General features: G+C 44.8%; 3 protein-coding genes across 5 annotated transcripts in view; 1 reads left to right on the top strand and 2 right to left on the bottom strand.

The window, feature by feature from the left end:
• Window positions 1–25,954, top strand: rtn4ip1 (reticulon 4 interacting protein 1). 3 transcript variants are annotated; one of them, XM_085441691.1, is made up of 10 exons: window positions 1–476; window positions 4,568–4,719; window positions 5,925–5,993; window positions 8,910–9,034; window positions 10,191–10,239; window positions 10,669–10,805; window positions 10,881–11,064; window positions 15,638–15,730; window positions 15,870–15,955; window positions 25,351–25,400. In XM_085441691.1, the coding sequence occupies exons 1-9, from the start codon at window positions 194–196 to the stop codon at window positions 15,939–15,941; spliced, it is 1,164 nt and encodes a 387-aa protein (XP_085297817.1). In that variant the 5' UTR covers window positions 1–193; the 3' UTR covers window positions 15,942–15,955; window positions 25,351–25,400. The 3 variants fall into 3 exon arrangements, with proteins under 3 accessions (XP_085297817.1, XP_085297818.1, XP_085297816.1); XM_085441692.1 differs by lacking the exons at window positions 15,870–15,955; window positions 25,351–25,400 and adding an exon at window positions 22,600–23,136; XM_085441690.1 differs by lacking the exon at window positions 15,870–15,955 and having other exon boundaries at window positions 4–476; window positions 25,351–25,954.
• On the bottom strand, window positions 20,863–24,551 carry LOC146685781 (nucleic acid dioxygenase ALKBH1-like). The gene is made up of 6 exons (XM_085441693.1): window positions 24,369–24,551; window positions 23,798–23,907; window positions 23,130–23,292; window positions 22,104–22,194; window positions 21,778–21,971; window positions 20,863–21,700 (listed from the first exon to the last, which is right to left on the bottom strand). Exons 1-6 carry the CDS (start codon window positions 24,503–24,505, stop codon window positions 21,259–21,261), a joined length of 1,137 nt encoding a protein of 378 aa, XP_085297819.1. The 5' UTR covers window positions 24,506–24,551; the 3' UTR covers window positions 20,863–21,258.
• Window positions 25,735–26,396, bottom strand: part of LOC146685779 (uncharacterized) — a 55,109-nt gene continuing 54,447 nt past the window's right edge. Inside the window, exon 23 of the mRNA XM_085441687.1 lies at window positions 25,735–26,354. Within this exon, the coding sequence (XP_085297813.1) occupies window positions 26,266–26,354 (89 nt within the window). The 3' untranslated portion in view covers window positions 25,735–26,265. The remainder of the gene's footprint in view (window positions 26,355–26,396) is intronic.

Here is a 26,396-nt window from a genome sequence, read left to right as displayed (position 1 = left end):
AAGCCGGTGTTAGAGAAGAGCGGAAGGACGTTTCCACATGGGGATTTTAAGCATTTCCACTTCGTTTAGATGAATGTGAGACTTCCACGTGTGTTTACATGACAGAGAGAGCAGGTAGGGGCAGATTTCAACCAGCTTCAACTTCTAATCTGCACACGTTGAATGCGCCTGCGCGTCCAGTTGTATTTGTGAGATGCTAAAGATGACTTCTCTGAGACGTTTGGTGCACAGCAGGGTGCTGCTCCACCTGAGCGAGTCTCCAGGTGTGCACAGCTCCCTGCCCAGGTGCGCCAGGCTGCTCAGCACCTCCAGCAGATGCAGGACTGTCATGCCCGCCTGGGTCATTGATAAATACGGAAGCAATGAGGTCTTACGGTTCACCAAGAACGCCAGCTTTCCCATCATCAACTATCCCAATGAGGTGATTGTCAAGGTGTTTGCAGCAGGACTCAGCCCCATCGACGTCGCCATGAGAGGTGAGCGCGATTCAAGGCTGGCAAACGAGAACAGCAGCCGCACAGCGGTTGTTTTCTGCTCTGTGGTCGAAAAGAGTCAGAATGAGAGTGGCCTCTCCTCCACAAACCGCAGCATATCACTGTGGAAAGTCTGTTTCACAGTTTAAATTTTTGCACGCAGGTGCAAGAAAACACATTGTGATAAATCCGTGGTTCTTATCAGGATGAGCCAGAGGCCCGGGCCCAGCTCCAGGGTCCCCCGGGGCAGCTCTTATAGGCACCGTTAGATAAGATATCATTTACTTATCTGAAAATCACTGTAGCCAAAACAATAAACACAGCCTATAACAGGTGAAAAAAAGAAGCTCAGTAATGGAAAAGTGCACAAAAGGAAGAAGATGAATGAATAAATTAAAACTTTTAAGAGTGGAATAATTTAAAAGAGGAATAAAATGTGCATGACTCACTGTGATGATATAAAAACTGTGATTATCACAGAGCTGTTAGTTTAGATCACAGGTGTCAAACTCTGGCCCGCGGGCCAAATTTGGCCCGCAGCCTAATTACATTTGGCCCGCGAAGCCATACCAAATTACTATCAGAGCTGACCTACTGGTATTATACAGCTAATATATATATTGTTTAGTATTAAGCTTTGCTGTTCCATATTCAGTTTTTCAGCTAAACTTGTTTGAGTCCATAAGAAAAGATTCATTCTTATATCTGGAGGAAGATTTTTTTTTTTTTCAATAAATATTAACGTTAGCCCGCGACTTTGTTCCATTTTGAATTTTGGCCCACTGTGTATTTCAGTTTGACACCCCTGGTTTAGATCATTTCAGCTGAAAGTCTTTCTGAAACATGTCACTGGGATGTGTGTGGTGCACCTCAACCACCTGTTTTTGCACAGCATGATTCTTTTGACCTACTCTGAGCACCAGCATTATTAGAGATATCATATTATCAACCACATGCCTGCATGGATAAAATATACAAACAACGGTGTAATAAAACATGTGATTCTGAGGGGGTTGATGGGAAACTGTTCTTTTGGTTGTTTTCAAATCTAATCAAATCACTTTTATTGTCACGTTACATGTGCAGGTACACTGGTACAGTACATGTGAGTGAAATTCTTGTGTGCGAGCTTCACGAGCAACAGAGGTGTGCAATAACATAAGAACAAGCAAATATAAGAATGGCTAAATCTGAGAATTATATGAATAAATATATGTACAATATAAGAGTGTATGCATATTACTGAATGCGTATACTAAATATGTATGTCTACGTGTGTGTACATATGTGTGTGTGTGTATACATATTTTACAAATTAAATAGAGTAAAATAAATAGATAAAATTTACAGAGGTTGGTAGTTGGATATTGTGCAAAACAGTGGCATTACTGTACAGTGTTGAGTGCATAATGTTGAAGTTCCAGTAGTGGAGGTGAGGTGTCTATGACGTGTTCAGCAGTCTGATGGCCTGGTGGAAGAAGCTGTCTCTCAGTCTGCTGGTACGGGACCGGATGCTGCAGAACCTCCTTCCTGATGGAAGTAGTCTGAACAGTTTATGGCTGGGGTGACTGGAGTCCTTGATGATCCTCCCCGCTTTCCTCAGGCACCGCTTCCTGTAGATGTCTTGGAGGGAGGGAAGCTCACCGCCAATTATCCGTTCAGAGCACCGCACTACTCTCTGGAGAGCTTTGCGATTGTAAGCGGTGCTGTTGCCGTACCAGGTGGTGATGCATCCAGTGAGGATGCTCTCAATGGCACAGTGATAGAAGGTCCTGAGGATGTGGGGGCTTGTGCCGAATCTTTTCAGTCTCCTGAGAAAGAAGAGGCGCTGCTGCGCCTTCTTCACTGTTTTGTTTGTGTGTACTGACCACGTAAGATCCTCAGCCAGATGTACACCAAGGAAGCGGAAGCTGCTCACTCTCTCCACAGCAGGGCTGTTGATGGTGATGGGGGTGTGTACTTTTCTGCACCTCCGGAAGTCCACTATCAACTCCTTTGTCTTTGCGACGTTGAGGGTGAGATGGTTGTCTTGACACCAGTGGGTCAGGGCGCTGACCTCCTCCCTGTAAGCCGTCTCATCACCGTTGGTAATAAGACCCACCACTGTAGTGTCGTCCGCAAACTTTACAATGATGTTGGAGCTGTTAGTGGCCGTGCAGTCGTAGGTGTAGAGTGAGTACAGGAGAGGGCTCAGTACACACTGAGCACTAGGGCTGCCACGATTAGTCGACTATCACAATCGTCAACGACTGATTTAATAGTCGACGCTCGTTTGAAGCTTTGTAAGATCACAAAAGACGCAGGAATAAGTAGCAGGATTTAAGAGTGTAATAACGGACTGAAACAGAAGATGGCAGCACTGCATGTACAAGGATGCCAGCTGCCGTTAAACCCCGAAGAAGAAGTACCTCTGTCCCAGAATTCATAGCGCAGCCCAGCTCAGTTTCCAACAATGGCAGCAGCTAGTTAGTTTTAATGTTACTCTTATTATTCTTTCTGGGTCACAAAATAAATGTTTAACATATATTCAGGCGAGAATGTAGCTGTGTAAACCTCAAATATCTGCTCAGTTTATCAAGACACCACATATTTTCAAAAGCGCTCCGATAGCTAGCCGGAGGCAAGGCTCACTAGAGCCGTGAGAACAGCGGACTCCCCGCAAATCATTTTCAAACCCACCACCATCTTTCGCTACTCAGGTTAAACATATATAAGTCACTTAGATAACTTAAAAATGTTATTGTTTGGCTTCTTTTTAGTATTTTATTTGTTCCTGAGTTAATCGGTTTGGCTGAGATTAAAGTTTTTACACAGCTGAATAAACGTCAAGCAGACAGCTGATTATCAGACGTGTGAGATGCTGGAGAATTTACTCCGGTGTCCTGTTATATTTTAGATAGCAAGGAGTTTATTAAATTTCACCAAAACAATCTGCAAATTTCATTAAAATTTAATAAACTATCATCTTGTCTTTATTTTTAGTTAGCACAGACCTTAAACACTTAAAGCTGTAAGCTAATGATGGTTATATAAGAGCAGATGCTGCTTGTGCAATAAGCTGTATGGATGCATGATCTGATTAGTCGACTAATCGCAAAAATAATCGGTGACTAGTCGACTATCAAAATAATCGTTTGTGGCAGCCCTAGTGAGCACCAGTGTTCAGTGTGATGGGGGATGAGGTGATGCTGCCCAGTCTGACCACTTGGCGTCTGTCAGACAGGAAGCTAAGGATCCAGCTGCAGAGGGAGCTGCTCAGTCCTAGATCCTGCAGTTTCCTGTCCAGCTTCGAGGGAACGATGGTATTGAATGCTGAGCTGTAATCTACAAACAGCATTCTCACATACGTGTCTCTCTTCTCCAGGTGTGACAGGGCAGTATGTAGTGTAGTATGTAAACCAGCGATCCCCAACCTTTTTTGCGCCACGGACCGGTCTTTAAGGTGTCGCGGATAAATACAACAAAATAAAACTAGTACCGGTACCGAAAAAAAGAAGATTTATTCATAATACATGTGAAAAGACCCAGGAAAACAGAGTTAACGATAAAAACGATAACAAAATAACGCTGAAAACCGATAAAAACCCTGAAAACCATACATTTCACACCTGAGCCTCAACTCTCGCAGCCCGGTACCAAACGACTCACGGACCGGTACCGGTCCGAGGCACGGGGGTTGGGGACCGCTGATGTAAACACTCCAGCCAACCATCTACTCTATCTGCTGTATCTGAGTAAAGCTTCAGTATGATAAACTTCATCTGTGACCTCTGTACTTTCAAAACGCTCTGTGAAGTAGAAGAGGACCGAGAACGGATCCTTGAGGAGCTGCACGCGTGAATTTGAAAGTAGTAATAATTATAGGAAGTTTGAAGAGGAAGTTTTGGATTCATGCTCCTTTTAATTATGTTGCTAAGTTACTTTAAGAGACACTTTAGGACTGAGGGGCAGGATAAAGGATTAATTTGAACTGTCCAAGAATGAAAATGTGGAGCTGAAAATTACAGTTGGTGAATTACTTTGACGTCCCAGTACAAACATTCATAAACAGCATTAAATCTTTATGTAATAATCATAAACTCTTTCCCCGTCAGGTGGCTACGGCGCAGCTACATTGTCCATGAAGAGAGATCCTTTGAACATCAAGCAGTCGGGCAGTGAGTTTCCTCTCGTTCTGGGCCGGGATGTGTCCGGGGTCATCATGGAGTGCGGCCTGGACGTGAAGCACTTCAGAGAGGGGGACGAGGTAAAGACAAGAGGTGTACGCACAGAGAGCAGAATCCAATTAACTGTGATTCTTCACGGCTGCCGTCAACAAACCCTTTTAAGAGAGAAAATTCAGAAGGCCTCAGGTTTTCCTCTACGCTGTGCTGCTGCTCTCAGAAAGAATGCAACCTTCCTACAAGTTGGCAACATTGCTGACCCGGAAACAATTCCCTGATCTGCTGAAGTCAGTGTTTTTGTTTCTGTGTTAATTTAATCTGACAGTGTTGCACTTGCTAATGGTGCTAACAATCTCAGTGGGCGTGGCAGAGCCCGTGTGATTGGCTACATCCACCTTCAGAGAAACCAGTACAACTTGATCCCAATAGACTTTTATTGGTCGAACATTTGGTTCTGCACTTACGGCATTCATACCTTAACGCGAACACAGTTGTTTTCATCTCTCGCTTTTTTTCTTCCCCTCTCTTTGAAAGAGTAACATAACATTGGCTCCACAGCAAACGGTGTTCAAATGCAAGCGGATGAATCCTGGTGAGGGACATCCATGTATGCGATTCAAGTTTTTCTAGTTTGGAAAGAAACAACAACTAATTATTAGTTTTAGTCAGCATCCGGCTGGCATCAGCCCTCATGAGGCTCCTGGCGTGTGAAATATATTTTACTTTCATCTTCACACTGCGCTGCCCCACAAATATCACAAAGGAAATGAGAGGAAACGTCACACCTTCATAACTTTGTGAGGTTAAACTGTTATCAGTCATAACATCTGGCTTGTTCTCCATTTTGGTAACAAGACCTCAAAAGGTCACAAATGCTCTTTAAATGCTGCATTTTTAAAAAATGTGCTTTTATTTCCTTCTGGGACCTTTCAGTTCACAGCTCCATTTTTATCTTATCACCACCCGTGTTGGTCAAGTTACTTGAAAAAAGTAATTATTTACTAATTATTGATTACGTCTCAAAGAAGGTATTTCATTACTTCAAAAGTAAGGTTAGGGTTCAAAAGTAATTAGTTACTTTATTACTTAGTTTAGTGTGTATGTTTGTGTGTGTGTGTAGGTGTGTGTGCGCTGTGACTTTAAATGTACTGTATTTTTTAACACCCATGAAGTCATTCTGCTTTTTTTACTACATCCGTAACCGTTTCCCAGAGGAGCACATGTGTGAAGTTTCTCTGAACTAGCTGCACAGAAATGCAGATTTGAGCCGTTTGTGTGTCGTCCTCAGGTTTGGGCGGCGATCCCGCCGTGGAAGCAGGGCAGCCTGGCGGAGTTTGTGGTGCTGAGCGCCAACGAGGTAATGCTCAGCGTTATGTATTTAAAATACATAAATGTCTAATTTCTCCTGTTTGTGAAGTGGAAACTTTCATCAGTGTCAGTTCTGCAGAAACAGTTTCCTTATTTATTTAGATTTTTGTTTGTTACACAGTTTAAGTTTCAACATCAGTGTGAAAACAAACAAACAAAATAAACTAAACTGACAGACGGTGACGGTCAGTGAAAGTTAAACTGAAGGTTTTTAGATAAACTCACGGGCACGTCACTGCAACCCCCCCTGGCTTCTGCTCCACGGCTGCTGAGTGGCCCCTCATCTGGGACTCTCGTCAGCTCTTTCGGGGATAGTGGCGCAGCTGCCCCTCTGTTGGTCTTCCTTGGTCTCTTGTGTTCTGAGGGCCTCCCGATGTCTGGAGTTTTGATCTCCACCAGTAGGCAACTTCACCCGTTGCCTACTGGTGGTGGTCAGAGGGCCCGGTGGCGCAGCCTCGCCTCTGTCAGTGCGCCCCAGGGTGGCTACAACATAGCTTGCCATCACCAGTGTGTGAGTGTGTGTGTGGATGACTGTGTAAAGCGCTTTGGGGTCCTTAGGGACTAGTAAAGCGCTATACAAATACCATTTACCATTCATCTCAACTGGCTCCTTTCGATGTGGAGGAGCAGCGGTTCTACTCTGAGCCCCTCCCGGATGGCTGAACTTCTCACCCTATTTCTAAGGGAGAGGCCACCCTTCGGAGGAAGCTCATTTCCGCTGCTTGTATCCGTGATCTCGTTCTTTCGGTCACTACCCACAGTTCGTGACCATAGGTGAAGTTAGGGACATAGATCGACCAGTAAATTGGGAGCTTAGTGTAAAAGCACCACAACAGACCCGTACAGCGTCAGCAGCACCAATCTGTCCTTCTCCCTGGAGGGGTTTAAGTAAGGCGAGATACATAAACTCCTCCACTCGTGGCAAGCACTCATCCCTGACCCAGAGTGGGCACTCCACCCTTTTCCGGCTGAGGACCATGGCCTCAGATTTGGAGGTGCTAATTGTCATTCACACCGTTTCACACTCTGCTGCGAACCGTGATCAAAGCTGATCCAGTGTTCCACGGCCAGGACGAAAACCGCATTGTTCCTCCTGTATTCAAGGTTTGACTAACATACGGACTCTCCTCTCCAGCACCCTGGCATAGACTTTCCCAGGGAGGCTGAGGAGTGTGATTCCCCTGTAGTTGGAACACACCCTCCGGTCCCCTTTCTTAAAGATGGGGACCACCACCCCGGTCTGCCAATCCAGGGGTACTGCCCCTGATCTCCACGCAACATTGTAGAGGCGTGTCAACCAAGACAGCCCTACAACATCCAGAGCCTTCAGGAACTCGGTGTGGACCTTGTCCACACCAGAGGCTCTGCCACCAAGGAGTTGTTTAACTGCCTCCGTGACCTCGCCCCCAGAGATTGGCAGGTCATCCCCTTCGTCCCCAGACTCTGCTTCCACCTCGGAAGATGTGTCAGTGGGATTGAGGAGGTCCTTGAAGTAGTCCTTCCACCGCCCGACAATTTTCTCAGTCGAAGTCAGCAGAACTCCACCCGCACTATACACAGTGCAGGTAGAACACCATTTTCCCCTCCTGAGTCACATGACGGGTTGCTTTTTCCATGGCCTCTCCGAACTCCTCCCACACCCAAGTTTTTGCTTCAGGCACCGCCCGAGCCACCTTCTGCTTAGCCTGTCGGTACCTACCAGCTGCCTCCGGAGTCCCACAGGCTAACCAAGCCTGAGCTCGTTGACTCCCCTCACCTCTGTTGTCCACCACGACAGGCACCAACCACCTTGCGGGCGCAGCTTAGTGCAGCGGCTTCAGCAATTGAGGTGCTGAACACGGTCCATTTGGACTCAATGTCCCCAGTCTTGGAATGCTGTTGAAGCTCTGCCTGAGGTGTGTGTTGAAGCTCTCAAAGACTGGAGCCTCTGCTAGCCTTTCCCAGCACACGCCAGGTCTGTCCAGCGTCCTCCCTCACCTGATCCAACTCACCACCAGGTGGTGAGCAGTTGACAGCTCAGCCCATCTCTTTACCCAAGTGTCCAAAACATATGGCCTCAGGTCTGGTGATACGATTAAAATACATCATCGACCTGTGGCCTAGAGCGTCCTGGTGCTACGTGCACTTATGGACACTCTTATGTTTGAACATGGTGTTCGTTATGGCCAAACTGTGGTTTGCACAGAAGTCCAACAACAAAACACCGCTCGGGTTCAGCGGTAAACCCGGTGCTCCCTAACTCTGTCCCGGGCAGGATGAACTGTTCCCTCGATGGTCTTGTCATAGTGGTCTTCTGAATCGCTCTTTGTGTGGTCCCTCACCCAGGACCAATTTGCCATGGGAGACCCTACCGGGGGGGCAAAAGCCCCCAGACAACGTAGCCCCTGGGATCCCTGGGACACACAAACCCCTCCACCACGATAAGGTAGCGATACGTGGAGGGGCTTCTACTTTTTTAAAGTTTAATTTACTCTGAGTCTATTTTCTTGTAAATGTTCTGGGTTTTTAGCTCATACAGGTGAAGGTTTACTGAGCCTCTGTCTGTTTGTCCTGTCACAGTTCACAAGAACTATAACTCAGTCAGATTTTACATAACGATCTCTGATTGGTCTTAATCTGAATCCTACTCAAGTTCAAGGTCCCATTTGTCACTGTATAGACGATAAGCTATGAACTGTGATGCTTTTTTCTCAAATTTCCTTTTTTTCCCTGTAATATATTTTAATACTGTAATCCTGACTTTTTTTAGCCCAGTCACCCCCACCTTAATTATTTTGAATGACACCAATACTCCTTTTTACTGCTTCACTTCCTCTAAAATGTAGAGATGAGCTGTTTTCATGATGACTACAGGAAGCTGCTGCTCTTATTAACTGCTGCTATTATTACTGTTTGTCCTGTTTAGGTGTCCCACAAACCAAAGTGTCTGAGCCACATCGAGGCTGCTGCCATTCCCTACGTGGCAACCACCGCCTGGTCAGCGCTGGTTAATACTGGCGGTCTGAGAAAGGACAACTGTGCCAACAAGAGGTGAGGACATGGAAAGTTTAATCCATCCCAGTGAAGCTCGCCAACTGTTCCTCCTGAGCCCCTTTTAGCTCGCTTAAGGCGGGATCTAAAAGGAGCCTCGTAAACTCTAGATGCAAATAATATGATGAGTGAAACAATATAATTGATTAATTGACCAATCAGACGAGGCCAAAGTCATGCCACCGCCACCCTAACGATTAGTTAATAACATTTAGCCATTTCATCAAATATTACTTCATTCCTCACAAACTGCTTCTGCATCTGTGCTTTTTGTGGCATAAATAACGACACGGTTTAATCTGTCAGGTGCTGTGGCTCATCTGAGGTTGTACTAACCTCATCTTAGAACCTGATAATTATAAAGATATTTTTTATTAAGTCCTGAGATTGGACCGGGTAATGAGCCCTGACCAGTGTGTTTACAATTTGCACTAATTTACCTGCAAGACAAAACAGAGGGAAAAATGACCTTACCCCACATCAGTCTCAGTGTAAATAAAATGGGCCACCGGAAACATACCAATAAACCAGCTACAGCGATGTAACTAACCTGTGAGTGATGGCCATATCCACCAGGCACCTGCTGACACTTACCTGAAACCCTCATGTGACAATCACGAGGACAAAAACCACCAACTTAGAAATACAATACAAATACGAGCAGCAGGATTGAACCTCGGATCTCATGTTACACAACATGGAAGCATGGAGAGTATTTTTTAACTTCAGGTAAATAAAGTCCTGTTTTAATACATGATGCAGATACATGCAGTAATTTAGAATTATTGTCTTATATTTCTCATATTAGCTGCATTGCCTTGACTTTATCCCATCGCAGCTTTGTTTCTATTTGACCAAAGGTTTCTTCTGCTTAATGTTAGCTTACCTGCTAACATGAACACACCTGTATAACAGTCGCCTCCGACCAACACAACCAGCTGCTTTTTAATGTTTGCCTTTATTAATTGGTTTGATAAAAGACAGTTTTCTCGCCCTTATTTTGAAAGTACCTGCAAGCTGAAAGGAGAAAAAATAAGTTTTTTTTCCTTGTAGTTGTTTTTTTCTTTTTTGGGGGGAAAAGTCGCCGGGTTTCCCTTCAGTTGACCAGGTGATTGCTTCGGTTGTCTCCTTCATTGTTTTGGCTTTTCTGTTGCAGGATTTTGATCCTTGGAGGATCTGGAGGAGTGGGAACGTTTGCTGTACAGGTACGCATGAAAAGCTGGACAATAATGACCACTTGTGGTCACCTAAACACTCGACATGTCACAATGAAGTAACGTTTGATCTGAAAAACGCTCACAGGTTAGACGCTCACCTGGTCTCTGGGAAACATTTAATATTTGATTTAAGCACAGTTAACTCTGACGTCTGATCGCAGACGTAAACCGTTAAAAAACAGCCGGAGTTTTTCCACTAGGTAAAAACACATTAAAGCTAAACATGTAAAATATCCTTAAAATCAGCTTAAACACCATCTCTCTTTAAATATTAGAGAAAAAAAAACAACCGCACTTCTTTAGCTTAAAAAGAACAAATTCTTACATTTTTTCTTCATCATGGTTAAAATGAAAAACTAAACATTTGATTTAACCGAAATGAAACTTGTATACAAGTCTGGTGTTGTTCCTGCTCAGATGGTGAAGGCGTGGGGCGCCCACGTGACCGTTACCTGCTCCCAGAACGCCGAGCAGTTCTTAAGGGGGCTCGGGGCGGACCACGTGGTGGACTACACCGCTGGGCCCGTCGAGGAGCCGCTCAGCGCTCTGGAGAAGTAAGCAGGCCTCACTCCGACTGAATCTCTGCCTCCGTTTGTCATCTTGGTCTGATTTACTTTGTTATCTTTAAGGTTCGACCTGATCCTGGATAATGTCGGGGGTGACACGGAGAGTTGGGCGTTGAAGCTGCTGAAGCCGTGGAGCGGCGCCAAGTACGTCACCCTGGTGACGCCGTTCATGCAGAACACCGACAGGCTGGGTGTAGCTGACGGCATGATGCAGTCCGCCGCTACAGTGGCCAGCAAGGCCTTAAAAGTAAGCTTAGATGGAGTTGTTTAGTTTTCTAACTTTCATAGAAACAGGAGGTTTTTTACACTTTGTTTTCTCGGTTGTAGGGTCGGAATATTAAACCAGCGACAGACACATTCAGTGGTGTTTATTTTCAATTTTAACACCTGGGTTTGGGTACAGCTATAGTGGAAGGTTGGCTCGTATCACTGCCCTTGTTCCTGGTGGGGTTTGTACTCCACCACGCCTGCCCTTGGAGTTCTGTTCATAATGTTCATGAGCAAAGGTTGTAGGTGCAGTGGTCTCAGAATCTCGTGGTAGTTTGCAGGGATGAAAAGTTGCACCTTGAAGTTTAAGGTCATGATTCTCCACCAGAAAAAGGGTGGAGTGCTCACTCTGGGTTGGGGAGGAATTTCTGCCCTGAATGCAGAAGTCTGTGTTTCAGGAGTGCGAGGTGCAGTGTTGCACGCTGTGATGACCCTGAAGGTGCTGATGTTGTGGTTGTTCTACACGCCTACTCTCACCATGTGACTGCAACCTGCGGTAGAGCGAAGGAAGACGATCGAGCTCCTCTGTGAGAGCTGACGGTGAAGAGCCGAGGTTGTTTGGCATCTGATCCAGATGCTGTTTTGGACATGCCATGTTGGGAGGAGCTCCTGGGCCAGACACGGGACTAATGTTTGGCTATTAATGAACAAATCCACACAATAATTCATACAGATGTTTAACTTTGTCTTTTACGTTCCATTTTTGACTGTCTGCCGAGTTGTTCTTACAAAATAATATATTTTTTCTCTCCCAATTGCCAAGTATGGAATCTAAGTTAGAATTAGAACAGATTTATTCCAGTAGTAGCTCTGACTTGTGTCATAATATGTGCAGTTGTGGACTTTCTGCAGATAAATTTAGGTTTGTGTTCCTTTTATACTCTCCACATTTCTTCCAGGTCCCTAAAAATCAGACATGGTACCTGAAGAAACAGGTGGAAAAAATGTGAAAATGCAGCAGGTTACTTTCTGGTGGCTGAGGCCCCGCCCCCTGCTGCAAGGCAGATAAAGAAAACAGTCCTGAACTCCTAAACTCTCTGTCGGAGCAGATGACATCGTCCACCTATACACAGACGCACGCACAAGCACTCACATCCTCTGTGGGTGTTATAGTAACAGCCTGCACTTTGCATGCAGTGCACTCGCCCGACCACAGAATCCACAGCTGTGCTCGGCTCTGCACAGCAAAGGATGCAGAATCAAGATGCAAGGAGATAATCTAGAGTTTTAGAACAATAAGTTACACCCTTCAGTCTTTGTGGAAATATGAGCGGTTACACATTAAGCCACATCTTTTTCTTTTTTTCAATTCAGTAATAAATAAATATATGATTGAAATGGAAACTTTAATTCCAGTTTAACAGCATGAACTTCATTTGCTGTCAGCAAATGAAGTGTAGAAGTCACGGGCACTGGCTGATTCGGTGTTTCCACAATGCTCTGCAGACCTGCCGGTGGGTCTCTCTGCCTTCAGTGTTGGATTCAGGCACTGATAAGCTTCTCTGTTAGGTTGAGATCCGGTGACTGACTTGCTCGTTGTAGAATCTCTCATTTCTTGGGTTGTTTTTGTAGTATCGTATCCACCTGCTGTGGAGCTGTGTATGAATCTGAGCAGAGAGTACAGCCTCGAACACATCACACTCATCCTGCTTCTATCATTCTGGTCTAACTTCATTTGGGTTTAATCTTTCCAAACTGGTTTCCTGAACCCTGCACATAAATGTATTTGAAGCATAATGTGGCCTTCCTGCTCTTTAGCGTAACCAGTGGCTGCGCACTGTGGTCGTAACTCAATATTTCCATTTATGGAGCCGTCTCTTTATTGTTGACATGAAAAAATAACGCCTACGTCCTTCAGTGCGTTCTTGACCTGATTCGATGTGGTGATGATGTTTGTGTAAATCATGGAAATGATTCTGTCATCATACACTTCACTTGTCTCAGGCTGTTATTTATATGTACAGTTAAAACATGTCCCAGACTGTTGATTTGAGCAGTGACATCTTTGGATCTTCGCTTCAGTCTGAACGAACACTTACCAAATATAAGTTCAACACTTTGAGTCAACTTCAAAAATAGTTTGCTTTAATTATCATTAACTAGCAAAGGTTTAGGCCTCGCCCAGTCCTGAAACTGCTCGTCAGTCAGTTGTCCACTTACTTTTGAGCGTCTCAAAATGGGGAGCTGTTTGTAAAAATAGCTGCAGTTCTGTCAAACTAGTCATTCTTGTGGAAATTACATAAAAATGAATAATTGTCCAGAAACCTGTGGGCTCAGTGTAGGTGGGGAATGGAAAATAAACAGCAGTACCATGTGTTGCATGTGTAGAGAGGATTCGTGTCAATTTTTTTCAAATTAAAAAGGAAAGTATTTGTATCTGAAACATCGTCTGAGGTCAGGCAAGTGTGGGTAACTTCAGAAGTAGTTCAGAGTTTCAGGTTAGTCTCATTTTCCACGGCGGCATAAACCACTGTAACTGAAATTCCCCAACACAAAGTTTGTAGTAGCAACCAAATTCTGCATGTAGTTACACACACGGGTAACCGTGCACGAATGATTTTGCAATATCAAATTCACATTGAATGATAATTCGTGGTGCATTTAGTGTTTAAGGATGTTTTTTAGCTCATCTGCGACCTGCAGATCTGATCCTCATTTATGAAAAGCTCTTAGATTTAAGCAATCAGCACAACTTTGAAGCAGGGAGGAGAGTTTAATCAGGAATGACTCATGGACTAAAAGACAAAAGAGAAAGAGGCTGAAATGAAACCAAAACTGAGCGAGAACAAGATGCTGGCATTCAGGACAGAAGAGGTTCATGTTTAGCTCGTTCCAGGCGTCCAAACGTTCATCGTTGGCTTTTTCAAACAAATTAATCTTTTTGTTTTGTTTTGTTTTGTTTTTACAGGTTTCTAAGTGTCATGTTCAAGGCTGAAATATTGTCAGCTCTGTTTTGTTCCCGATCATAAATGTTTACGAATTAAGAAAAAAGAAAAAGAAGCTGCAGTTCCTCTGAGATCCACTAGAGGCTCCAGCAGTGAGGTTCGGCCTGTTTACGGCCTGATACAGAAAGTCTCTCTTCATATCAGCTGCACAGGGGGAGGATGTTTTTGTAATGCACCCGTTTAAAACTTTATTAAGACTTAAAGTTTGCAGTATTTTGGGGGTGTGGCCTCTTTGACTGACAGGTGGATGCTATACATGCTAGCAGTCTGCTCAGCTCCACCTCAGCTATTGCAGACCCGGATCTGCACCTGTATTTGTGCTGTTTGCATGTTTTTATGCAGTTGTGTGACTAATACTGTGGCAGCTGTGACGTTGTTGTGCTAACAGACCATCCAAGAGGCTGGAAACTCAGGACTCTGGCTCCTGTTATGGTAGCTTGACTGCAAAAGGCACAGCTGGGTCACAGTGGCCGTATCCATCTCTTGTATACAGTTGTTGTTTATAAGACTCGAGTTAATTTGCCAAAAAAGGGAAAAACCACAAATTTATTGTCATTTTTCAAAATTTTCTATCAGTGTCGTGTTTGTTCTGGTTTCTCATTTTAAAGTAAATTTAACCTTTGCATCAGGAAGGAGGCGGAAGAAGAGCGTGGATGGCGGTAACAGGGCGGGACTGCCCCACAAACCTTCCATTGTTTTTCTTGTTAAATGTAAAGTTACTGAGTTGATGTCAGACTGTGGGGGTTGCAGGCTGGCACATATTCTACTCACGCTAACTTATTCCAGAATAACATCAGTTTTGAAGATTTGAAGGTGAAGCAGGATGGAGGTATACCTGGAGCAAATCTACAGGAAACAAATGAAACTGTGTGTTTGTGCACTTTGTGTTTTCGCTTCCTTTAACACAGAGACTAAGTTTCCAATCCCCCCCTGCCCACACACACACACACACACCCTGGCCTTCTTTACCACCTTCATCCTGCATATAACCACACAGTGACTGTTTCCATTTCCACAGAAGTGTAAGGGTTGAAATGGGGTTATCTGCTTTTGTCGCACACTGTGTTTGTTGAATATCAGACGATTTGATTCACAGCATTGTCTTATTATTTTGCGCCTACAGAATCTGTGTAATCTGAACTCAGATCTGTGACGGCGCAGGTTTTCCAGCAGCTGATTCATAGTTTGGGTGTTCGGTGACTTGAGTTTTGTGGGTTGTTATCGACTCACAGATGTATTTAAGCAACACGAGCTTTAAAAACAAACAAACCGAAACTGGTGCGAATCTGTCCTTATCCACGTTTTTATCTTTTATTTATTCATATTTTGGTCATTACATCAAATATATTTCTCCCTTTGTGTTTGATGAGATTGAATCAGCACAAATATTAAAAATAAATGGAACTAGAAAATATGTCAGTGGGAACACGATTTAAATTAAAAGAAAGTTTCATAAAGACAACAACAATAATATCAAAATAAGTCATCATGTTTCTGTTTTTTGAAATATATCTTTACATTATGATTGTCTTTTATTTTAAATGTATTAAAGTATTTCAGTGTTCTGTGTTTGTGCTGATTCATTTTTTTTCTGCTGTTTTCGTGCAGCACCTGATGAAAGGAGTTCATTACCGCTGGGGATTCTTTGCACCCAGCGGCTGCGCCTTGGATGAAATCAGGGACATGGTGGATGCAAAACAGGTATGACGCTGTATTTACCCTGCGAGCTGAACATGGATGCTGTTCCATCGTGGTTTAACACTGTTAGCACATTAAATACCACAGACTGTATGTAAAAATGAGCATAGCTACTTCAACTCTGCCTTGTTTTCCTTAATAGCCCCCCTGGTTGGATGTTTCTGGAGACGTCATGGCCTCGTATATATATACACATATACACATATACAGCTGACTCCCACTCCAAAGGTGTGTAGTCTTACCACTACACTACCCAGCTCACAACTTCATATCTCCAGTTCCCCACTTTACCCTCTATCTGAAACGTGCCCTTGTGCAAACCTTCTTCTGTTTGGCTGTTTCCATCAACGGCACCCGTTGCTTGTTAGCTCCGCCTCATTCTCTTTCACCTGGAAGTCCATCATAGCTGCCTCTTTTCATGGAAGACTCCTGTGTTGAGGAATCAAAACCTGTTATTTGTAGTGGGTGGGTGTGGCTTCTGTGCCTCTGACATCATAGAGTTCTAAGAGTTGAAAAAACTGATAAATTGTGTGTTCAGAGCAGCCTGTGCTTTTGGCTTACAGGGTAACTTGTCAATTCAGGTTCTGCAGCCTTAAAGTACGCAGCCTCAACGTTCCTCAAGGGCCGCGTACTTAAAGACCGCTAAGGCCGGAAGTGCTAGGCTTGTGAAATGGGACGGTCTAGCCTTCAGAATTAAGTCATGAGCTCTCTCAGTGGAGTGAAACTCAGCCGTCTGCTCCTTGCTGTCTAAAATATAATCAGACGCTGACGTAGATTCTCGACCATCTCACACTTCTGTTTAATCAGTTTTCTGTTTGACGTTTAGTCAGCTGTGTGAAAATCCCGGAGGAACCCCCCCGAGGGATTAATAAAGTTTTTATTTAATCTAATCTAATAACTTTAATCTCAGCCAAACCGATTTACTCACGAACAAATAAAACACTGAAAAAGGCCAAACAATAACATGTTTAAGTTATTTGAAGTTTACTCAGCTACATTCTCGCCTGAAAATATGTTAAAAGTTTATTTTGCGACCCAGAAAGAGTAACAAGAGTAATGGTGGCTCCAGGAGATTTTCGGGAGGGGCACTGAAATTCGGGATTCTCCTGCAAAAATCGGGAGGGTTGGCATGTACGCACTCTGGAGGAACATGTTATGGCATGACCAACACCAGGGATCTATATAGCAAAAAGAAGAAAGGATCTTTGTATTAGGAATGTTAGAAAAACCAAAAGTAAACCTACTCTAAGCTGTAGCTGGCAGGACTTTTATTGTAACAAACTCAGTGCGAGTGATTTACCAGTAATAACAGTTTAACACTAAAATGGTGGAAGGTGTGGGTCCATCAAGAAGTGAGCAGCTTTCTAAATGCTGTGCATGATGTTTACAAAATGAAACGATGGACAGGTCATTACTATGCTGACTATGGAGCTAGCATGAAGCTTAGATTAGCTGGAAACTCAATGCTTTCTTTCACTCGCTGTCCTTATTTATATTATAGCATTTTGGTCTGTGTGACCTTCGTCAGGTACAGAGATGAAGGTCGCATTAGCATGTTCGTGTGACTTGTTATTTGAATGCTTCAGAAATCCAGAGGTCAATAACAACAGGTCGAGTCTCCTAAAATAGCCACATAATAAAAATAAAGCTGAAAACACGGTTCAGAGTAGAGTAACATGCACATTTTATTTCTCACCTTTCTAAAACTAAAACTACTCTTCTGAAAATGTAGCTTACACCAGTGGTGGCAGCAGTAGAAGGACAGTATGGTGGCTGTGACAGGTTTTGGTGACATTGTTTGTAGATGAAAACAGGTTTATTCTGCCAAGTTCAGATGTGCCAACAGTACAGACACTCTGTACTTAAGTAGAAGTACAGATACTAGTGTTGAAAAATACTCCAGTAAAGTCAAAATACTGATTCAACTTTTACTCAAGTAAAAAAGTACAGGCTCAGAAATGTACTGAAAGTAAAAAGCACCTCTTTGGAGGACATTTCTATTCAATTCAATACAATTATTTATACAATGTCAAATCACAACCACAGCTGTGGCTCCAGCTATTTGTGTCTAAAGCTGCCTGAACCATGTGCTATATTAATGTAATGGTAAAATAATATTATTTGAAAGGAATACAAACTTTATTTCAGTCTAAATTTTCAGTCTAATAATTCTACTCATCTTGAATCAGTTCAGTTGAACATGAGCAGAGAAAAAGAAGGAAAGTAAAAATATGTTTCTATTTCCTGTTGCCTCCATTGTAGAGGGGACTTTGCCTCTAAACAGGAAATGTGTGCGGTCAGGGGTTAAAGTGGATTCAGGAGGTGGGGGGACACTAAAAGTGGTTATAATGTCTCAGTGTGGGGAAAAGAATCAAGCTCACAATAATTAAAAGCTCCAGTAGATTTTCTTAGTGTACAGGCTGTGATCAGCTGACCTGCTGCTCTCTGTGGATGTACACACCTGGATTCATCCAGATGTGAGCAGATGTTTCATGAGTTGTCCTGGCTGATTTCATCCTCTACACTGACAGTACGCTGTTTATGCTCTCTTTATATTAGACACTAGTGATGGCCCGCTTGAAGCTGACGCTCCGGTGCGTGTGTCAAAAAAATCAACACACTGCTTTAGAAGCACTGTATCGAAGCTTGATTCGTTTGGCCAGAGTCACGTGATCAGTGATGTCCGAATGGTTTAAAAGGAAGTGAATCATTTGCGGGATTTGTGGAGTGTTTTGATGGTGACAGATAGCGAACCACTGATCATTCCACTGAGAGATTTGAAACCAGCGAGGAATAGAGGAGGTTCTGTTGTGTGGGAGTATTTTGAGTTGATTTTGGTCAGTCGGGTGGGTTTTCCAGCTTTGTGTTGTGGCCGTTTGCTTTTGTTTTGCGCGTGTTTATTTTATCTTATAATGGGAAAAAACTTAAAATGTCAAAAAAATCTGCTTCCATAATATAAATATCATTAAATAACTTTAGAAAAACTTCCACTTGACTCTTTACATGTAATGTTATAAAAATATATATTTTATTGTTTAATTAATCTGAAAATGTTAGTCTGCCAAATGTGCAGCAATTTAATCTATTTATTCTCTTTAGCTGATAGTTTGTGGGGCCCAGGTAGAATGTATAACTGCATCTCTACCAGTTTCTCTGCACTGCAGCCTCTTCTGTGCCATGTGAAGGGAATTTCCTTAATGCAGGAGAAATGATCTCCATGAAAAGGAACAGGTTCGGCCATCACACACTAGAACAAATTCTCTTCTTAAATAAAAATGAAAAAGGGCTACTTTAAATGCATCATGTTTTTAATTTGCAAGTTCATAAGCATTTTCCCTTTCCCTTACGTCAAGAAGTGATGAAAGTGGTGTATTTGGCTGAGCTTTCCGTCAGAGGTATCTGCCAAAACCCCATATTAGCGTCCAGCTTGCTGAATATGCTGGCACCAGCCAATCTGCCCAATGTTTCCTCCAGCGATGGCAGTATGTACTTCTCTTGACACACAGACTCATTGAGGTGTGTAAGGTCGACACATATGCGTATATCTTCTGTCTTCTTCGGTACCACCACCATGCCTGAGCACCAATCAGTTGGCTCCTCAATCCTGCTGATCACCCCTAGTTCTTCCATACGGGCCAGCTCCTGCTTAACTTTGTCCATCAGAGGCAACGGGATTTTCCGTGGCGTCTTCAAGGAAAAAGGTTGAGCTCCAGGTTTCAGTTTGATGTCGTACGGCTGACGTACTTCACAGCTTTGGGTAGCACTTTTTAAGCGTCTCTATAGTTATGCTCTCAAGACGAGCCACAAGCTCCAGCTTGCTAATGGCAGGTCTCCCCAGCAAAGCAGTTGAGGTGGCGGAGTCACGCCTAAGGCAGAAAACACTGATGGGGGTCTTAGCAACAGGGGGAGCAGGCTTGGGGTATGTCCCAAAGGCCCAGGTCAGCAGGGCACAGGGAAAGGAGAGACGCCAGCTACTCCAGGAAGAGGTCCGAGCAGGTGTGGAGGAGGAGCGAGTAAGTAGAGCTGTAGGCCTTAAGCGGCAGGGAGCATGGACAAGGTGGGAGAGCACCTTGCAGCGCAAGGTCACCTGGGCAAACATCATGCAGGCAGACTTCCACCGGATCCGATTCCTAGTGCAGGCAGTATACGACACTCTGCCAAGCCCAGCAAACCTCCATCTGTGGGGAAAGAGCGAGACACCTGCCTGTCCCCTGTGCTCTGGAAGAGGGACCCTAGAACACCTCCTTAGCAGCTGCCCAAGGGCCCTGGCCGATGGTCGGTATCGTTGGCGGCACGACCAGGTGCTCAGAGTAGTTGCTGAAAAGATTGCCTCAGCAATCAGCACCAGCAAGCATCCTAAGCTAAATGTTGCTTCTTCCTGACGTTGCCGACCTCGGGGAGGACGATATCCCCCCTGTCTTGGCGTCCTGACTCCTCCTTGCCGTAGCACATGTGTTGTACCTCATCACCATGAGAGATAAGCACTGGATTCAAGCAGGACTTGAACTTGTGACTCTCACTCCAAAGGCGTAGAGTCTTACCACTACACTATCCAGCTGATAGCGACATGAGCATCAATATATATATATATATCACATCTTCTATTAAAAAAAAAAAAGAAGAATTAAAAACTTCTTCAAAAAAGTAATTCAGGTATTTATTTTTGTTTGCAGCTATTTTCTTTTTAAAGGTGTCTCAAACTATTTACAGCACAATCAGCTGTTCTGCATCATTGTTCTGACACACACAACAAAACTATTGACTACACTACACACTGATTATGGTGCAAATCTCTCACAGTGAGGGTGTTTTTGGTTTTGTTTTTGCTCACAGGCTTTCGAGCATTTCCTTATAAAACAATGTTTTTACCGTTTCTTCCTGCAGTAAATATAAACAACGATCAACACAATTTAAAAACTGGTATAAAGTCCACACTTTTCCCGTCAGTTGTTCCGTCTGTCCTGCTCACGTCTCCAATGGTTGTACATGTTGTCATTAACGTGTCATAGCCTGTCAACCACGTTGGTTAGCTGCGTATATACGAATGTGAATCGCATCATTGGCTGGACTATGGGATACGGTGGCATCGTTCTGATCCCATATGGGAGCAGCCAGTCACTGACTCACACTGCAAAACAGGATTGTTAAAGTTTTAATTTCAATTCAGGTTAGATTTTTTTGTGCGCAACGCAGATGTTCTGTGCGCAGAGACGTGCCAGCAGTGCGCATGTGCGCAGCTTAGAGGGAACATTGCATACATACATAGAGCTCGATCTGGGTACTGGATTATATCTTCTTTCTTCATGACTACTGCTCACTGAATCATGGACTGTATTCACACAATCGTTAAACAATCATTTTAACAGATTAACAGATCCAGATTAGCACCGACTCCTAAGAGTTCATCTTTAGATCGGGTCTCGTCCCGTCTCTGGCAGCATCTACACACTGACCCACATAAATCCTTTAACAAATAAACCCAGTAACCAAGCAGAAGCCGTCCTTCATGGAGGCCCGTGCTGTAAGTGCCCTCAGTGAGTCTCTGCAGCATAAGGAGAGTCACTGCTGCTCCTCTTCCTCTTTCCGTTCTCTCCATCATCGTATCCGTCCGTCTGTCCAGTGTCTGTGGTTTGGTGAGAACGGGGAGTTTCTGGAAATTTCTGTCCAGGTGCCAGCACCTGTCTGACAGTCACATTCACTCTGGAGCTCTGGATGTACCTGGAGCAGACAGCCCATTCCTCCTCGGACACCGGCTCCACCACGGAGCCTTCCTGTGGTGGGGGGGTCTGGATGCTTCCCCCCGTCTCTAATGCCAGACGCCCCGGAGGTGCGGGGAGGATTCGTGGGACTGCGTGGTACAGAAGGCGGCTGGGCCCTGACATCACCATCACGTCCCCACTGTGCATGAGCATGGCTGTGGGGGGGTCCTGTCTGTGGGGGCCGCCCAGGAGAAAGATGGCTGACTGACCAAAACTGTAAAGACAACACGGAAAAACAGGGAATTCAAACATGTCCTTCGCATAACGACGGTGAAAAAACAAGCGTCCCACCTAAACGACAGCAGCGGTCGAGTGTGGTCCAGCTCCGACTCGTCCACGTGGATTCCCAGAGAAGAGTCTGATCGGTAATAGTTGAGGATTCCCGCTTCCGAGATAAAGCCAGGGAAGCCGCAGGCAGCTGTCACGTGAGCGGAGAGGAGGTGGAGGTCACGTGGGAAAGGAGTGTGACTGCTGGGAGAGTACGTCTGCAAACAGGAGGGGAGGAGTGAGATGAAGAGAAAGGGCGCCACAACAGACCGTGGCAAACGTTTGCTCTGAAACCGTCCCCGCCTGTGCTGCTGGAGGAGCAGCAGTAAAGAGGTGAAGCAGATGCTCACCTTTGTGTCCCAGTTGTAATGATAGCCCAGTGTGACCCAGCGCAGCCTCTCCAGGAGAGTCCGCGCTTCTCGTTTTCCAGCCGGAGAAGATCTGCGGATCAAAGTTTTACATATTGTGTTATTTCTTAAATCTGTAGATCTGGAACACATTGCATTGTTAAATAGTCTGGTCTGTTACTGTACTGGAGCAACTGTAACCCACATAATTTCCTTAGGGATCAGTAAAGTATGCTGATTCTGAAATAGGTTAAAGAGGAAGACGAGGGCACACAGTTTGTTCAAAGATCCGACAGCAGCTGAACAACAGCAGACTTTAAAACAGCGCCACCTAGTGGCACTGAATTCATTAGACACTGCAGCAGTCGAGCACCGAGGATTTTCAGTAATTAAACACTTGAGTTGCTTTTTCTTGCATAAATAGGAAACAGAGGCTCCGAGGTTTTGTTTGCACTCTCATAAACACTAACCCTTCCTCACTTTTTCACTTCACTCTCAGCTTTCACAGCAGAAGGTCACAAAAAGCAGCTGCTCGACACCAACGATGGCAATACGAACATCAGGTTAAAGAAACAATCTGCGCTCCTGTCAACATCAGCGGAACGTCAGGCGAATGTCAGAATTGTCGGGGGAACATCAGAGGAACATTTGGGAAAAATCTGAGGAACATTGGAGAAATGTTCGAGGAACATTGGGGGAAGATCAGAGGAATGTTAGAGGAATGTTGGGGGAGAAAAAGCGGCATTTTAAACGGGGTCATTTGCATAATTTGAGGATTTGGAAGAAGCGAAACGGTTTGAAAATCAGCTGTAAACTCAGAGCTCTGATGGTCTTTAGCCATGCTCAGACCGCCACCTCCAAACACGCACACGCACGCATGACCAGGCGCAGATACACCTGAGCAGCTGGTGGCTGTGGTGGTGTCGCAGTGACCCCTGCTGGTAGTAGACTGTTTACCTTCATCGGGAGGTCGAGCTCCTCCTGCTGTGACCTGTGCAGCATGTACCTGTACACACCTGTGAGTCTCACCTCAGGCTGTGCACGCTCTGTCCCCAGATGTCCTGAGTCTCTAAGGGGGACATGTGCATGTCCAGGTTGCAGATGTTTGGTTTCTGAGGGTAAATCTTCAGACACTGTCGGAGCCAAAACGGCTGCGTGCCGCGCAGGAACGGATCGGAGATGAAGATGAACCCTGGACGAGGAAGAGCGCAGAATCATCATCATCATCATCATCGTGTACCCAGAGCACTAAACTCGGTCCAGTTCATGGGCCATCTTCAGATGAAGCATTTGTTACCGGCTTCATCTGAAGCAAGTAACAAAGACATAAAGCAGCTCGTGTGTTCAGCAGCAGGCCACAGCAGAGTGAATGCAGAGCATCGTCTTCATCCAGCGAGTCCTCGCTGGATGAAGACGATGCTGACATTACGTTCCCAGTGGACAGCCAATCAGAACTGTCCATTACAGTCGAGACCATTCTGCTGAGCTAAACTAAAAACACTTCAGTTCCTGAAACATGGAAAAATGAGACTAACTCTCAGTAACCTGCCTCAGAGCCGGCTTCTCCCTACGCTTTACCTCACAGTACGAGGCGCCGTGAGGCAACTGTCGCTGTTATTTGGTTCTTTACAGCCGGACTGAATTGAACCAGACCGCACGCATCCAAACTTTATTTAAACTCTGACGTGCGCGTGTACCTGGGTGTCCTCGCAGGCCGAAGGCTCGCCACTCTCTGACGGGCTGTAATCCGACTCTAGTGGCTTCTACATCGCTCACCGTGGCGGCGTCGAGGTTAACTGGAACAATCCACACACACACACACACACACACACACACACACACACACACACACATCATTAGCAGACGTCAGGGTTGTAAAATCATTTTCGCTCAGGTGCTGTCTGCACCTGTTCTTCAGCAGACCTGAACCAGTCAGGTGACACCCAGTCCACTGTGACGTTAGTCAGGTGGATTCAGGTGATCTGCAGATTCAGACTGTTCGTGTTTGAACTCTGACCCTCACACCTGTCTGCTGCTTCGACCACCTTCAAACTTCCCTCTGTGACACACAGTCATCGGTATGATCGATGAAATGATCGATCCAGGTGAGTTTGATCAGAAATGAAAGTGGACAGATGAGGGCAGGTGGAGGTAACCTGTGGAACTGTTCACTTTGTTGGTCAGAGAAGTCAAACTTCAAACTGACCCATGAAGAAGAACAAGGAGAAAGATGGCTGCTAAACGCCGGGAGCGCGCTTTGCTCTCACCTGTTCACCGGGCGCACACCTGGAAAAGTCGATGACGTCGCTAAGGTCCGGCGGGGGGTTCCTTCTCCTGTAAAACTTGAATATCTTCCGAAACGAATCCTCTCCACCCTCCACCATGGAGGCTGCCATCTTAGCCATGACGTCACTGTCTTGCACGCCCTGCTCCGGAAGTTAAAAACTAACAAAAATGAAAGAACAAAACAAACAAACAGATATTTAAACAGTTAACAGCGCGAGCGGGGAGAGACTAACTGTAACATGTTTCTATGGCTGTATCCCAATTCAGGGTCTGCAGCCTTAAAGTGCGCAGCCTCAACGATCCTCAAGGGCCGCGTACTTAAAGACCGCTAAGGCCGGAAGTGCGAGGCTTGTGAAAATCTTTTGTTCATTTGTTTGTTTGTTTCTACATGAGCTTTGATCATTCTCTGTAAGATTAAGCTCAGCTATTGAACGGCGTATATTTTAAAGTAAAGGCTTTAAAACCAAGTTAGTACAAACGTCACTAATGTCACATAACTTTGCAGACATGTGGCCAACAGTAATGTTTTAATGTTCTTCGTTATTAAACATTTGCACATAAATAAGTGACATAATATTCAGTACTTAAAGTTTACTCTTCGGGCGCCCCTCATCCGCCGTTTTTTTTCGGCAAAATTATCCACACCACCGCCGCGCTATGCATTCTGGGATATGTTGGGCCACGAAGTCTACACTGCCACAGCCTTAAAATTCAGGGAAATGAAGGACGCATTTCAGGGCCGCATTTCGAGCAGCCTTTGAATTGGGACAGCCTTCGTCGCTTCGCGGTGACGTAATCGGCCTTAAAATGCGGCCTTTAAGGCTGCAGACCCTGAATTGGGATACAGCCATATACTGACTTGGCCACGTTTAATGTGAACATCCTCACTGGAACAGGAGCTGTGACTATAAGGAGAAACACACTTTAAGAGAACTTGCTCACTTATTTGTCTCCTCCCTCTCAGATCCGGCCCGTGGTGGAGGAGACCTTCAGCTTTTCACAAGTGCCTCAGGCCTTTGAGAAGGTGGAGAAGGGTCACGCCCGAGGAAAGACGGTAGTCCAGATCAGCAAAGGGGGCGACGACGTATAGCTCTGCACATCGTGGGCTTTTCTTATTGAGTGCTGTCAATGCTTTTATAGACTCCGCCCACAAAACCAAAGACACATTGCACTTTGTTTTCTATCCAAAGTACATTGTTTACCTTTTCATCAGGTTTGTGTGGCTGTTTCTTTTCCACTGTTTGCTGAGGATCTGAGCAGGTCTCCCTTGAAAAAGAGGTTTTTAATCTCAATGGGATTTTCCCGGTTAAATAAAGGTTAATAATAATAACAAGCACTAAAACTGCTGTCAGCTTAAAAAAAAGCTTTTATTTTTCAGTGACTCAAAGGAAACTCTTCACTAAAATAAAGACATCACATTATTACTTTAATGTGTAACAATATTCTCACATTTACAACCAGCAGAGGGCAGCAGAGTTAAACTCAAGGTCTTTACACTCAGTGGTTCTGTACAAACGACAGTGTGTGTGTGTGTGTGTGTGTGTGTGTGTGTGTGTGTGTGTGTGTGTGTGTGTGTGTGTGTGTAAAAAAATTAAAAACTTTACAGCGGATCACTTTGATCTACAAACAGCTTCTGGAGTGTAAGAGAAGTACCGTACAGGAAAAGGTGCAGCATTGAAACAGGGCAGAGGTCTCGCTGAAGTAAACAGTCTTTGGGTTAAAGGTCAGCTAAAAACATTTTGTTCATCAACGTGAGCTCGTAATCCAGCGCATCGTCTTTCCAAGCAAACACGACAGCAAACATCGGTGTGGGCTCCACGGCTGAGCTGCGTCTGAGGGCCCAGCGTGACGGAGCTCCGTCAGGAGGCCGTGAGAGTCGTCACAGCAGCTCCAAACTCCACCTCTGGTTCAGCTTTCGCTCATCAAACGTGTTGAGGATCACCTGGTTTTTATCGTACTGATGCCCACCTGGAAACAGACGACACAGCTCGAGTTCAGTCATCACTGCAG

This window comes from Copadichromis virginalis, linkage group LG19, assembly GCF_057382275.1.
Source record: "Copadichromis virginalis isolate Kocher_CV1m ecotype Utaka linkage group LG19, C_Virginalis_male_GT1.1, whole genome shotgun sequence".
In the NCBI taxonomy this organism is placed as follows: Eukaryota; Metazoa; Chordata; class Actinopteri; order Cichliformes; family Cichlidae; genus Copadichromis; species Copadichromis virginalis.
This window is presented reverse-complemented; position numbering and strand designations above follow the sequence as displayed.